The 12,238-nt window shown below is 37.1% G+C and overlaps 2 protein-coding genes across 3 annotated transcripts in view; one reads left to right on the plus strand and one right to left on the minus strand.

Annotated features, from left to right (window-relative positions):
* Positions 1-12,047, minus strand: part of CENPJ (centromere protein J) — a 41,824-nt gene extending 29,777 nt beyond the window's left edge. For both annotated transcript variants that reach the window (XM_026842398.1, XM_026842389.1), the window contains exon 1: positions 11,804-12,047. The gene's annotated coding sequence lies outside the window, so the exon portion shown is untranslated. The remainder of the gene's footprint in view (positions 1-11,803) is intronic.
* The window catches only part of MPHOSPH8 (M-phase phosphoprotein 8), a 37,722-nt gene continuing 37,223 nt past the window's right edge, over positions 11,740-12,238 (plus strand). The window contains exons 1-2 of the mRNA XM_026858256.1: positions 11,740-11,882; positions 12,097-12,178. Coding sequence (XP_026714057.1) covers positions 11,740-11,882; positions 12,097-12,178 — 225 coding nt within the window. The remainder of the gene's footprint in view (positions 11,883-12,096; positions 12,179-12,238) is intronic.

Consider the following 12,238-nt stretch of genomic DNA (forward strand, 5'->3'; position numbering starts at 1 on the left):
TAAATTTTAATAAAATGTGTATGATCTTTCTTTATATATAGCGCCAATAAATATTCTTCACCCTGTGAAACAGATGGAACCCAGCTCCTGGCAGTTTGTGGTGTGGCACTTGAATCCTGCTTACATTTGAGTGGAAGAGATTATTCATTAAATAATGCATCATCAGGTTATGATATTGTGCATGGAGTCCATAAAACAGCAGACATCTCATCAGACTTTGAGGTACTGATCCCACAAAATCAGGAACTTGAAGTTCTGGATTTATTATACCACTGATACATAACAGAATGAATGTAGCCTGCATTTCAGTTCAGACTAAATCACTAGACAGTAATGCATAAAATCACTTTTGTCTGGCTTGCAGCCTGTTAAGTGCATATAAAACTTCTAAGCCTCTAAATTGCTATTTGTAAAGAATTCCTGCAAGAAAATAATACTTAAATTTTAAGATGTAAATGTTGTATTTTATTATAACTGAATCCTCGCATAAATATCTGATCTGTGATATTTATATTTTTATTTGTAAGCAATGCTACTTTGTACGGAATAAGAAATCACTACCATGGAAGGTTCATTGTTTTGCAAATGAATCCAGCTGATAAAAATTCCTGTCCTTATAGGTTGGTACTCTGAGGCGGGGATATCTCTAGTGGCACACTAACAAATAACACTAACAATGGCTGTCTAGATATCCACCAGTTTTTTACTTTTTTTGTTCTTAGTTATTATGGGAATGATTGTGCTTTACAGAGAATAGGAAATGTAAGGAGTGTAGAGAATATGAAGTAAGAAGATAAGAGATGCAAGTGGTGGCAATACAGAGAGGTTAGGGGAGTGAAAATTAAAGCTGTCAGATCCTATTATTTTTCAAAAGTGATGTGTCTTTTTCGGTTCACCTCTTAATCAGTTTACCTTTTTTTAGATATTATCTACAACTTCGTTTTTATTGTAAACACCTTTCTTTGTTTCTACCAGGATGATTAATTTGTTGTATATAAAACCTGTCAGGTTAAAATTAGATATGTTGTTAAATTTTGTCTTGCTGAAGATAAATAAAACCATGTCAGCCTGCAATTGGGGTGGAACTGGAGCAAGGTAACAATGAGCCAGAGTCATGATGTCATTTACAGCATGAAATAAGAAATCTTTTCTGTTTGTACATTGACTTGCTTGCAGAGTTACCTAAATACTTATCAGAACCCTTTTTAGAGTACTTGTATAAAGATAACATAATAAAAAATAATTTGTAGTTTACTTGCAGACGTTACCAAATTAGTGATTACCATGACATCTGTGTAGCATCTGTTTAACAGATTTCCAATAGGCATAATTACCAACAGTTGCAACTCCTCCTGTCACAGTGTGTTTCAAGAGAAGCAAAGGAAACACTTTTGCATAAATCATCAGATGGTCTTTAAATAATTAAAATGCAAGGTTCTAAACAAAGACCTTGTAAGACCTTAAAGAAATACCATTGATCCCTCAGACAGACAGCCTACAGATCAGCAATACAACACAAGTAACTGAGTGTTACTTCTGTGTTCTGAATTGCATAAACATAGGCTGTTGATACAGGATTAGTTTTGATCATCCTTCCCAAATGTATATTTCAAAAAATATCTTTAATCTTTTGTAAACTCTTTGTTTTGGCTATACATAATCAAATGCAAATCTTTCAAATCCTATAAAAGACTGTCTTCAGGACAGACTGGGAAATCCTGCCCCTCTGGAAGTTGTTTATATCAAGGCAAGGATAATCGACTTTGTAGCACAGGTAGAGTGTGCTATTTATTGTCGTCTTCTACAACTCTGCCCAAAAAAATTAATCTGTTTGTTAAATAGTGTTTTAGTCAAAACGTTACTTAGTGTTTAGTTAATTGCAGAATAAAAGACAATTCAGTCTCTAAATGAAGGGAAGTCCTGAAACTGAGTGGAAAGAGTTTTTATTCTTAAAGATATATAGTCAAATGCCAAAAGCTCTTCAGTTAGTGAAAGGCTTGGCTTTATTTTTAAGTCTGTTTTGTGCCTATGTGTAATCAAGTCACCATTGTAGAGAAACTTTCTGCAGCAGTGTACACATTCTGTTCCCCTTAAAAGATTGTCTTAGCAATCTTTGCATGCTGCATCATAAACCAGTGAGAAATACCTAGGATGATTAAAGGCTTCTGGAAATATATTTGTGGCTTGGTTTTGACTGTGGTTGGACAACCTAAATTAGCTGTCACAAATAAAATACCAATCAGTACAGAATAACTTGCTATTCTAACATGAAAATTAGCTAACAAAAGTTACCCAGGCAGGGTAAAGTAAAGACCAGCTTGGTTTTTAGTACATATGCCCTAAGAACACATTCTGTGAAGTCACGGGTCTTTTCCAGTTCTGGGGCATAATTCCACAATCTCCTCCTTCAACTGCATCCTGCCTAGAGCAGTCTCGCTGATGCTAAAGCTGTGGCTTCACTGAGTTCTGTCACATGTGTGTCTCTGCACAAGAATTCATATTCAGGGGGTTTCAGTGCCAAAATAGCTTCATAAAAGCAAGTAATGTTTTTTATATGTTGCCAAAGCCTTAAAAAAGCAAGCAGGGGAAAACAGGAGAGAAAAGAGTTTGAAAGAATTGTCAACAGATAAGTCTGTGCTTACACTATTCTGACACTCACAACTGTTGTCTGATCAGTCTGATTCCTTTGAAGAACTATTCTTCTCATGAGGGATTGTTGTGGGGGGCATGGTTTGGTTTGGGTTTTTGTCTGGTTTCCTATGGGATGTATTACTATCCAGTGATATCTGTTCTGTAACCTAGAAGGAACTAAAGGAACTGATGCCTCAAACATTCATTAACACCGAAAACATCAAAGACAAATTGTGGCCTTTGTGATTAAGTCTAATGAATCAATTATCTGCCTAGGGAAGCACAAGAGTGTATGGAAGGGTGCACGGCTCTGCTCCCTTGCAGTTTTATAAACCTCAAAGGGAGGAGATGTAGATTGTAAAACCATGTGTTTGGGTTAATGCCTGCACCTTAATTTACAACTAGAGCCTTGAAGAAGAGCTAAAAGACTGGTAAGAGAGCTAAACAGCCAACCCCAGATGGAGCTAATGACTGCCCAAAGAACAAAAACTGAGGGAAAGGTAAAGGTGGTAAAGGGAGATTGTGACCACAGGCTCAATTGGAAAAAAGGGTTAATGCACCCCATTCCTCCTCAGCAAGTGCAGAACCCATGCTCCATCTTTTTCTCTGTCTCTCATGCAAATGAGTTCATGGAATACCTGCCTCTCTTTGTGTAGTATGCTAATCAGTTGATAAAATGAACTTAAAAGGCTACAGAAAACTGTTGCTGTGTGTGTACCCACCACCCAAGATTACCAAACCTGAGACAACACTGGATCCTTGGGTGGTGATCCAAATTTCTTTGACTCTCTCTGTCTCCTTTCTTTTTGTTTTCTTTCTTTTCTTTCTTAAAGATTTATAAGACACCATGTTATTGCCTATCAACTTTTTCCAAGTTTAAGCCATTTCTACCACAAGTAAAACATTTTAACCAGTCATTTGGTGGTGTTTCATCTTAATTTAACCTGAAGGGATTTATGACTCTGGGCTCCCAGTCCAGGTTGTATCCATCAAAGCTGAAATATAAGGCTGAGGTACAGAGCACAACCCAGAAATTATCAGATGACAAGGGACAATAAGAATGGCAGCAGAGGGGAATGAGGAATTGCTAGAGTTTTGTTATGACACCAGGAAGCAAACACAAGAGTAGATGTGAGAAGAAAGTCAGATACAATTGTTACTGATTTTGCTATCAACTGAAATTATGTTTGATTTTAACATGAGTATGGAATTAAGAGGTATTTTAGTAGAAATTATTTGTTCACATTTATTGCACTTTATACCAGCAACCAAATGCTACTCTAGGAACGTTTAGAACCTAGGTAACAAACATAAGTTGATTTATAAACTGATTTATGGTGCATACATAGAGCTAGAAGAATGCATGTAGCTGTCAAGGTCTAGGAGTAATGGGAATTGAGGAAAACCAACTGTAACAGCTTGCAAGTACCTGCCAAGAAACTGTGAACTTAAGCAAAAGGTAATTCCGGCTGGAGGAGATCGCGACCACCGACTCATGGACCACCTACCCGTATTACACCCCAGACCCATTTCTAGACATAATCGGAAATAGGAGGATGTTGATGATTTCCAAATAATTATATGTTTATGCATGAATACTTATTGAATATGTATGAGTAGGTTCTATATAAGATGTATGATTTTGGTGCTTGGTGTGCGTTGTTGGTGAGACAACTCCCCTGCACACCCAGCCATTAATAAAGACGTGTCTGCTTACCTATATCACATTGGTGTCGATAAGTTCTTTATTCCAAGTTTTCAGTAACACAATCTGCTACCACAGAGACAGAAATTCTATCATTAAAAGACGGATACTTTACTTGTAGAAGTAACATAGGCTTTTCCAAACATCCCTTTTAGTACAGAGTAAAAATAAATCATTTTTTTGGTAGAGATTTACTCTTCCTTCTTGTTTAGTCCCTACTGGCTTGAAACTATTATAGACATATTGCAGTGGTGACTTCTTTTGTAGGCAGTAGCATGAGAGTTCCACTTCTGCCAGTAAACCAACCTTTAGAAGGTCATGTTTTACTCTTCTGGAAGAGATTTGATTAATGATTTAGAGATTAAAAATTCTATGGCTCCTCGCATGTTTCTGGAGGTATCTATTTGTCAAGCACTCATGAATGTTATACTTTCATTTCTAAGGTATAAATAGATGTTCCAGTTCTGGCATGTCTACTGATGTGTTCTAGTGCAAAGCAGTTCAGCTGTTACACTTATTGATGTTTTAATCACATTTTAACACTACAGTTACACAAAAAATATTCATTTCAGGTAGTAATGTTTCAGACCTACACCAATTAAAACAGTAAACCAACTGAAGCTAAATATGTCTTTCCTGTGGATGATAAAACTGCTGTTTGTAAATTTGAAGCTTTTATCAATGGAAAACATGTCCTTGGAGAGGTAAAATGTTGTTGTACTTTGTCTTTGATGAAGCTCCTTCAGTCTCAAGATCTGAAAGCACTTAATTAGTAATGAAGATGTGCAATGCTAATTTTGGTTTCTCTCATGTCCTTTCTTATTACCACTTGACTGGATTTCAAGATAGTCGTGTCATTTAAGACAATATCAGTTAAGTTTTCTGTCTGAAGAGATGGAAGTACTTATTTTGGAACAATCTTTCATGGGTTTGTTATAATCAAAGCCAATTTTTATAAAAATATGTAGTTTTATTTGGGTTCAATCAATTTAGGGTGGGAAGCAATAGGCAAAGCAGCGCTGGGTGCATGGAGAGCCACAACTCTGCCACACGCACACCGAGTTCCAAATCCAGCGGTTTTTATACTCTTGTGCCATCGTCTCTAACCAATCTCCTCCTGTCAGATAGTTGTCCTGCTCTTTTCCATTGGGTCATTTGGGTTGCTGGGGTGCATGTCCTCCTCCTATTGGGTCTTTCAAAAGTCTCAAAGCCTTGGTCTCTTGGCACGCTTTTCTCCTATTGGATCTTTTGAAAGCCTCATGATCTCATCTTTCTGGTGGGGTTTTCTTCAAACAACAATTACATATCAGCTCTAGGTGGGGTTTCTGAGACACGGTTACATTGTTCCAACCGAATGGCACACTTTACATTTTTATGGTTTAACATTTACAGATCATTCAAATGTATAGTACCCACACTGCCCAACCTAACAAATTAGTTAAAATAGTTTATTACAGGTTAAAGAAAGAGCCATATAAGGAGTATTGGAAAGCTGTCAGTCAGGGTGATGGAGCTTATCTAATGGACCAGGATGCACCAGTATGCAGAATGTTGTGGCTTGGTACCTCCTTGAAAATTTTGCAGTTGTCCACTACAGACTCTTTGCTGAATCATGGCTTTCTTGGGAAACACCTTTTTAATAGCACTTACCTGGACCATACATACAATAATTTTTAAAAAACATTGGTTTTTTAAATATGTGCTATGGATTACATAAAACAGGTGTTTCCCTTTCAGGTGGTTTGTTTTGTTTTTTTGTTTGGGTTTTTTTTGGTAAAAGATTGATTAATTTTGTTACTATTGATCAGTTTTTGTCAGAAATTAAGGAATTATTGAAAGTTTGACATTTCATATCATAGTCCCATTTCTCCTTACATTTCATGAAAAGCAAATAGTCATTTCTGTGTTAGCATTTGGTTTCAATGTGCCTAAACACCAATTAAATTATTGTTTTGGAAAACTTGGGCTTTAATGATGTCACTAAAGCTAGTTCTTGTTTTGTGGGTTTGGGATTTTTATGATATTTGTGTAGTAAGTGTTGGAATTTTATCTCCAAATTCTACTGTCATGATCAAAATCACCTGTATCACTGAACTGAGTTTTCAGCATGGTTGTATGACCTTTTATATGTCTGCTTTTGTGTCACCATGGCAACAGGACAAAGCATTAAATGAGAACATGCAGATTTGTTAAAATTCAATCTTAAAATAGCATCTTCTTGTTTTGAAGCAAAAGTTCTGTCCTTAGGGGACTGAAAGGGCTCAAACAAATTAATTTCTGACAGTCATTGATTAAGACTAAACTGTGATGCATGAAAGCTTTGCTTGTGTTTTGCTTTGTTTGTTTCCCAAGGACTCCTTAACAGTTTCCCTAGATCTCTCTCTGTTTAGACAAGAGTAAACAGCTACCTATGTAAATCACTGATAGCAGACTCAAAGCCTTCAATGGACACTTGCGCAACTCCTAGAATGAGCAAACTAAGATAAGGCGGACTCGAACAAAAGGACACAGAGATCCTATCTAGGGAGGAGGATTTTGCTGATTTAGGAAGAAGGCACCTGGATTTCACAAGCACATGCTCTGGTAAGAAGGTCAACTAGCGAACACTGTGAAGAAGACTACGAAGATCCTCGCTCTATTTTTACTATGCATGCTCAGACCGTGCAAATGAATTCCAGGAACCCATCATCATAAGACACCCCTTTCCAGGAAATCTAATGAATACGTACGATTTGTGTTTATAAACTGATGTCCCTTGCTAGTTCATGGGAGCCCTTATGGTGAAGAATGTCCAGGGTGACCCCAGCGCTGCTAAGAATACGTGCTTAACAGTAAAAAAAGCTTTACAGTTGAGTCAATTTCTTTGTTTCAGGACTGTGATTACACTTCAGTAAGTTTACAATTGTGTTTTGTTAGAAGATAATTGTAACCATTCTTGTCATAAAGCAACATGAACACAAACTTAGGAATGCTGTGATTGATAGGAAGCCTCTATCTTGGGATATATTTGCTCCTGCAGGACTTAGAAAGTTAACTTGAGTTGGCACATATTAGGTTTCATATTTTGAGATAGCTGCTGTTTCTGTGCTGCTGTTCTTCCTTTGGCTTGCAAAGACACTGTATTGCCTCCATCATGAAGCAGCAGCTGAGCATCTGCTGAACACTCTGCTATTATCTTTCTCTGCTTCAGGGACAAGGTTGCTCATCCGTTTCTTTGGATGTTCGTGATGGCTCTGGAATTCTCCAGGTGGGAGGGGAGGTCATCTCTCCGTTTAAATGCTGGCAAAGAGCCAGAGATGGTCCATGAGGATTCTAGTCCCTCTGAGACAGTATCACTGTATCATAGGTCTGACTGGTCAACAAGTATGCCTTCTACTTCAGAGCTCTGTTATACTGAGTTCTGAAGTTCACTGTGTCCTTGGGAGAGAAACATGCCCAAGTTCATTGAAATTTTAGCTGCTGTGATGCTCAGATAACAAAGCTATGTGATTAAATGAAGAGGGTTCCATGCATTCCCAGCTTAGTGATACAAGAGAATGGAGTTCCGAGGCAATAAAAGTGTCAGGAATGACATACAAATATTTCGTAAGTGGTGCACTTAAATTTTTTTTTTTTCTTTGTAGGATACAATAAAAAAGGCTTCTGTTAAACAAGTAAAACCAAACCACAGAAAAAGTAAATTGCTTTCATTAGTAATGTTATCTGCTTTATTTTATCAATGCCTTAAATGATTATAACATTTAAATTTGATGTTTTTCTATTTGTATGGAATATTTGATGGTAAATTGCATTATCAAGAAACTAGTTTAATTTCACTTTTCATTCTATTCTGGCTTTATCTTTAGATAGGGGAATACCTTTCTTCACTAAATACTTCCTTTTGTTTCAGAAACATTTCTGTTACTAAGGATTATAGACAAATTCTCAAGACACGAAACTTAATGAGACCATGATCTTAATTTTTTTCTATATCACTGCACTTAATATTTTAGCCTTATATTTTTATTACTTAATATTTTAGCCTAATATTTTAGCACAATTAAATGGCATTAGGACAACTGATGTTTTAAAGTGATACTGAGTATGTTGCAGAAAGTACCTTTTCTGTTGTCAATAAATCATTTACGTAGTAGTACCACTTCCCTTTCTTAGGCCCAAATCGAAAAAAAAAAGCTACTGCAGTTGATGTGCTGCTCTTCTTGTGCTCAGTTCATATGCTGCACAAAGGAATTGATAGTTTTCAAAACACTGATGAAACTGTGATTCATCTAATTCAAGGTGTGTTTTTAAATAAAATCTTATCATTCAATGTAGTAATATAAGCCTCAACATACAGAAGATTAATTTCATTATGGAGAGTCAATGACTATACTACAGGATATGGCTGTAGAAAAGGGAATGGAAGGTATTAATCATACTGCTAGCACATGGTTTCTTTTAAGAAGATGGATGCAAGAAGGAATACTTTGCAAAGTATGATACAAAAAATGAGAATTATAGAAAGTAGTAAAATATATTTTATCCTTATTAGAATCATTGAATAATTTAAGATACCTCTGGAGGTTATCTCTTCCTTAAAGCAGGGCCAACTGTTGGCCCTGTTCTGTTGGACTTTTCCTTCACGTAACTTGTGCCTGTTGGCCTACACCGATTTTTAGAATTACATTTATGGCTTGGTGTTCTTCACAAGCATACGCTATAAAATATTCTGGACAAAACTCTTGAAATTATTAGAGCAGATGATTCTTCACAGCACAACTTCTGCCCTTTCCTTTCGCTGTGGGGAATGCTGGTGCTGGCTTGTTCTGAACCCTGAACCCCTCCCTTCTGTATGTCCCACTGCTCTGCATCTGGAAAATTTCTTTGGCGGTGAAGTTAAGAATTATCTGCTGACAAGTTTTTTGGTATAGAGGAAAGGTCTTAAAAGAAGCATGAAGGAATAGGCCTTCAGTGAATCTAGACTGCCCCAGGCACCAGTGGATTCCTTGTGCCAAAACAGGAAGCTTTACATACTTCATACTTTACAGGGCATGTAGGAACAGGATAAAGAAGCAGTCAGGAGAGCCCTGGAAATCTTCCTCCCTCTTTTGAAACTCCTTATACAAAGGGAAAAATTGGTTGTATAATTTTGACTACTCTCATCAGGAATACAATAAAGATGCACTGACTGCCAGATCAAAGCAATTCTAACATATGTGAATGTACAAAGGAGAAGTCAAGTTTGCCTGTATGAAATGCACAGTACTTCACTGCAGTGATTGGAATAGTGCAAATAAATGCAAGTAATAATTATAAGTCTACATACTTCCCATGTGGAAGATTCTAAAAAGATAGGGTGGAACAGATGATAATGTTTTCTGCATCATGATATTTTACACAGGCTCTAGCATCGTACTATGGAAAATTTTCTCTTTCGAATAATTGTCAGAATAAATTATTTTCTTCTTGCTCTTTTGGTGGATTTACAAGATTTTATTATAATAAAACTTCATTTCTACACACAGTGTTAGCCACTGGGCTTTTGGGTTGACCAGGAAAGCAATAGAGTGGGTAAGAAAAGTTGAGAGGCAATTTCCATCTATTTGCTATCAACTTGAACTTGGAAAAGACTGGGATTCTGCTACCAAGAAGATATTGGGTATCAGATTTATCTAACATCAATTATCTTGCTCCTTAAAATATTTAATCACATAATTGTTTAAGATAATTGCAGAGTTAGCTTCCCTTGCAGTTTTATATTAAATGTTTAAATTGAGGACCTTTGATCTTACATTATTACTGAATAATAATTCTCATAGTCACAGACTTAAAAGGTATGAAAATAAAAGGTCTTATAGTTCATAAGTCTTGATTTTACATACATGCAGTATTTTACTTACCTATAACTGTTAAAAATTCCTTAATATTTCTTTTTTTTACATTAATCTATTTGGTTCATTGCACATTCTAAAGTACTTCTATAATATCTTTGTTTTGAAATCTTATGTAATTTAATATTATGGTAAAGAAAGCATAACATAGTAATTCAGTTAAAAGGCAGAAGATATTTTGATAGATACAAGAATGTGAAAAAGAACTAATAAGTATCTTCATAACATATCAGTGTTTTCAACTGGATAGTTCGGTAATTCTTGCAGTGTGACCTTGAAATTCAAAGAGCATAAGTTATTTTTCTCCTGCACTGCTTTTCTTGTCAGTCATAAAACAATTCTGAATACATAGGTCAGTTTTGTTAGAAGGAATGAGTTCCCTTTTTTTCTGCTGTTAGTCTGTATTCTGATTTTATTCTAACAAAACCCTAACAGGTTAGTTTTATTTTGTACGGGACCAAACACTGAAACCTAGTAAAAAAAACAGTCTAGAAGTGATTTGATTTAATTTCATGGGCTTTTCACAGGTGTTTGAATGAACACATTGCCTCTTCTAAATTAAGGAGCTGCACAGATTGACACTTTGGTACTTTGTGATCCAAGGAAATGTAGTTAAGAGACTTAGTACAAGCTCAAGTGTGTACAGAACGTACTCTACACTTCCTTGTCCAACCACTGAAAATACACAGAAGCTTCAGGTTCCACAGCTAGCATAGATGATGTGTTACACTGCCCTAGTAAACAGAGAATGCTCCTTAGCCACAATAGGGAAGTGTTGTAGGAGGCTACCAAGGAAAACTGTGGCGTCTTTTATAGATGTTTCCATGAGGATTTAAACAAACATCTGCCAAGGATGGAGTAGATACACTTTATCTTGTAGAGGAGGTTGCTAAGTGAGATATCCTAAGGTCCACCTATTTCGAAAGTGCTCCGAATTCACGTTTTCATGTGTGTAAGATACTGGCTCTTTCTAGTAAAAATACAAAGGAAAGATCTGTACTACAGTTTCCATTTGAGAAGAGTTTCTCAAGAACTGTTAAGTCTCAACACAGACAATGATAAACTAGCTTCTAAACCCACTGTGAAGTCTTTATATAGTCAATCGCTGCATTACTAGAGTTACCTTAGAAAGTAAGTGCTTGCAAAAATATTTTTTTTCCCTTCGCTACAGTTAATTATTCAAATAGTTTGGATTTTCAGTGTTGTAACAATACATCCCACACAGGTATGTACAGAAAGTATACATTTACGTTAAAGCCTGAGTTTCATTGGTGTGCATTCTTTAAGGAACTGTTTCTGAGACACAATCTATTAACTCTGGCTCTAGCAGACATTTGAATAAGCAAATAGGGTGCGGTTTATTTGCTTTTCCGTACACGATCGCCTTTTTTTTTTTTTTTAATCCTGCTTGTTACATAAAGCAAGCTATGGTTGCCTACAGGCGATTATTTTAACATGCAACATACTATGAAAGCTAAAAGGATTCTTCTTCCTAGTGAGAAACCCCATTCCCCAGCAGCCCCTCATCCGGAGATGCCCGTGTACGTCTTTCTGGCACGTTTCCCCAAAGCCTCATCCAGCCGAGGGCAAGGAATACCTTTGTACCGGGATCTTCAGAACGCTCTCTTTGCCAGGCCCACCCGGGCACCGCGTCTCCTGGCAGAAAGGTCACCTGCGTGAACGTGTCCTCGAGTGCCTCCAGCCACCGCGGACCGCCTCCCTTCTCCAGGGAAACCTGACGCGGGGGCTCGGCCACGCTTTCGAGCAAGGAACCCCCGGGCCAGCGTGCTGACAGGCAGCTCCACCCGTCACCCGGCGCTCGCCCCTCGCCCCTGGGACAGGTACCCACACTGCCCAACCTAACAAATTAGTTAAAATCGTTTATTACAGGTTAAAGAAAGAGCCATATAAGGAGTATTGGAAAGCTGTCAGTCAGGGTGATGGAGCTTATCTAATGGACCAGGATGCACCAGTATGCAGAATGTTGTGGCTTGGTACCTCCTTGAAAATTTTGCAGTTGTCCACTACAGAC

The sequence above is a fragment of the Athene cunicularia genome (genome assembly GCF_003259725.1).
Source record: "Athene cunicularia isolate RWA chromosome 1 unlocalized genomic scaffold, athCun1 chr1_part1, whole genome shotgun sequence".
In the NCBI taxonomy this organism is placed as follows: Eukaryota; Metazoa; Chordata; class Aves; order Strigiformes; family Strigidae; genus Athene; species Athene cunicularia.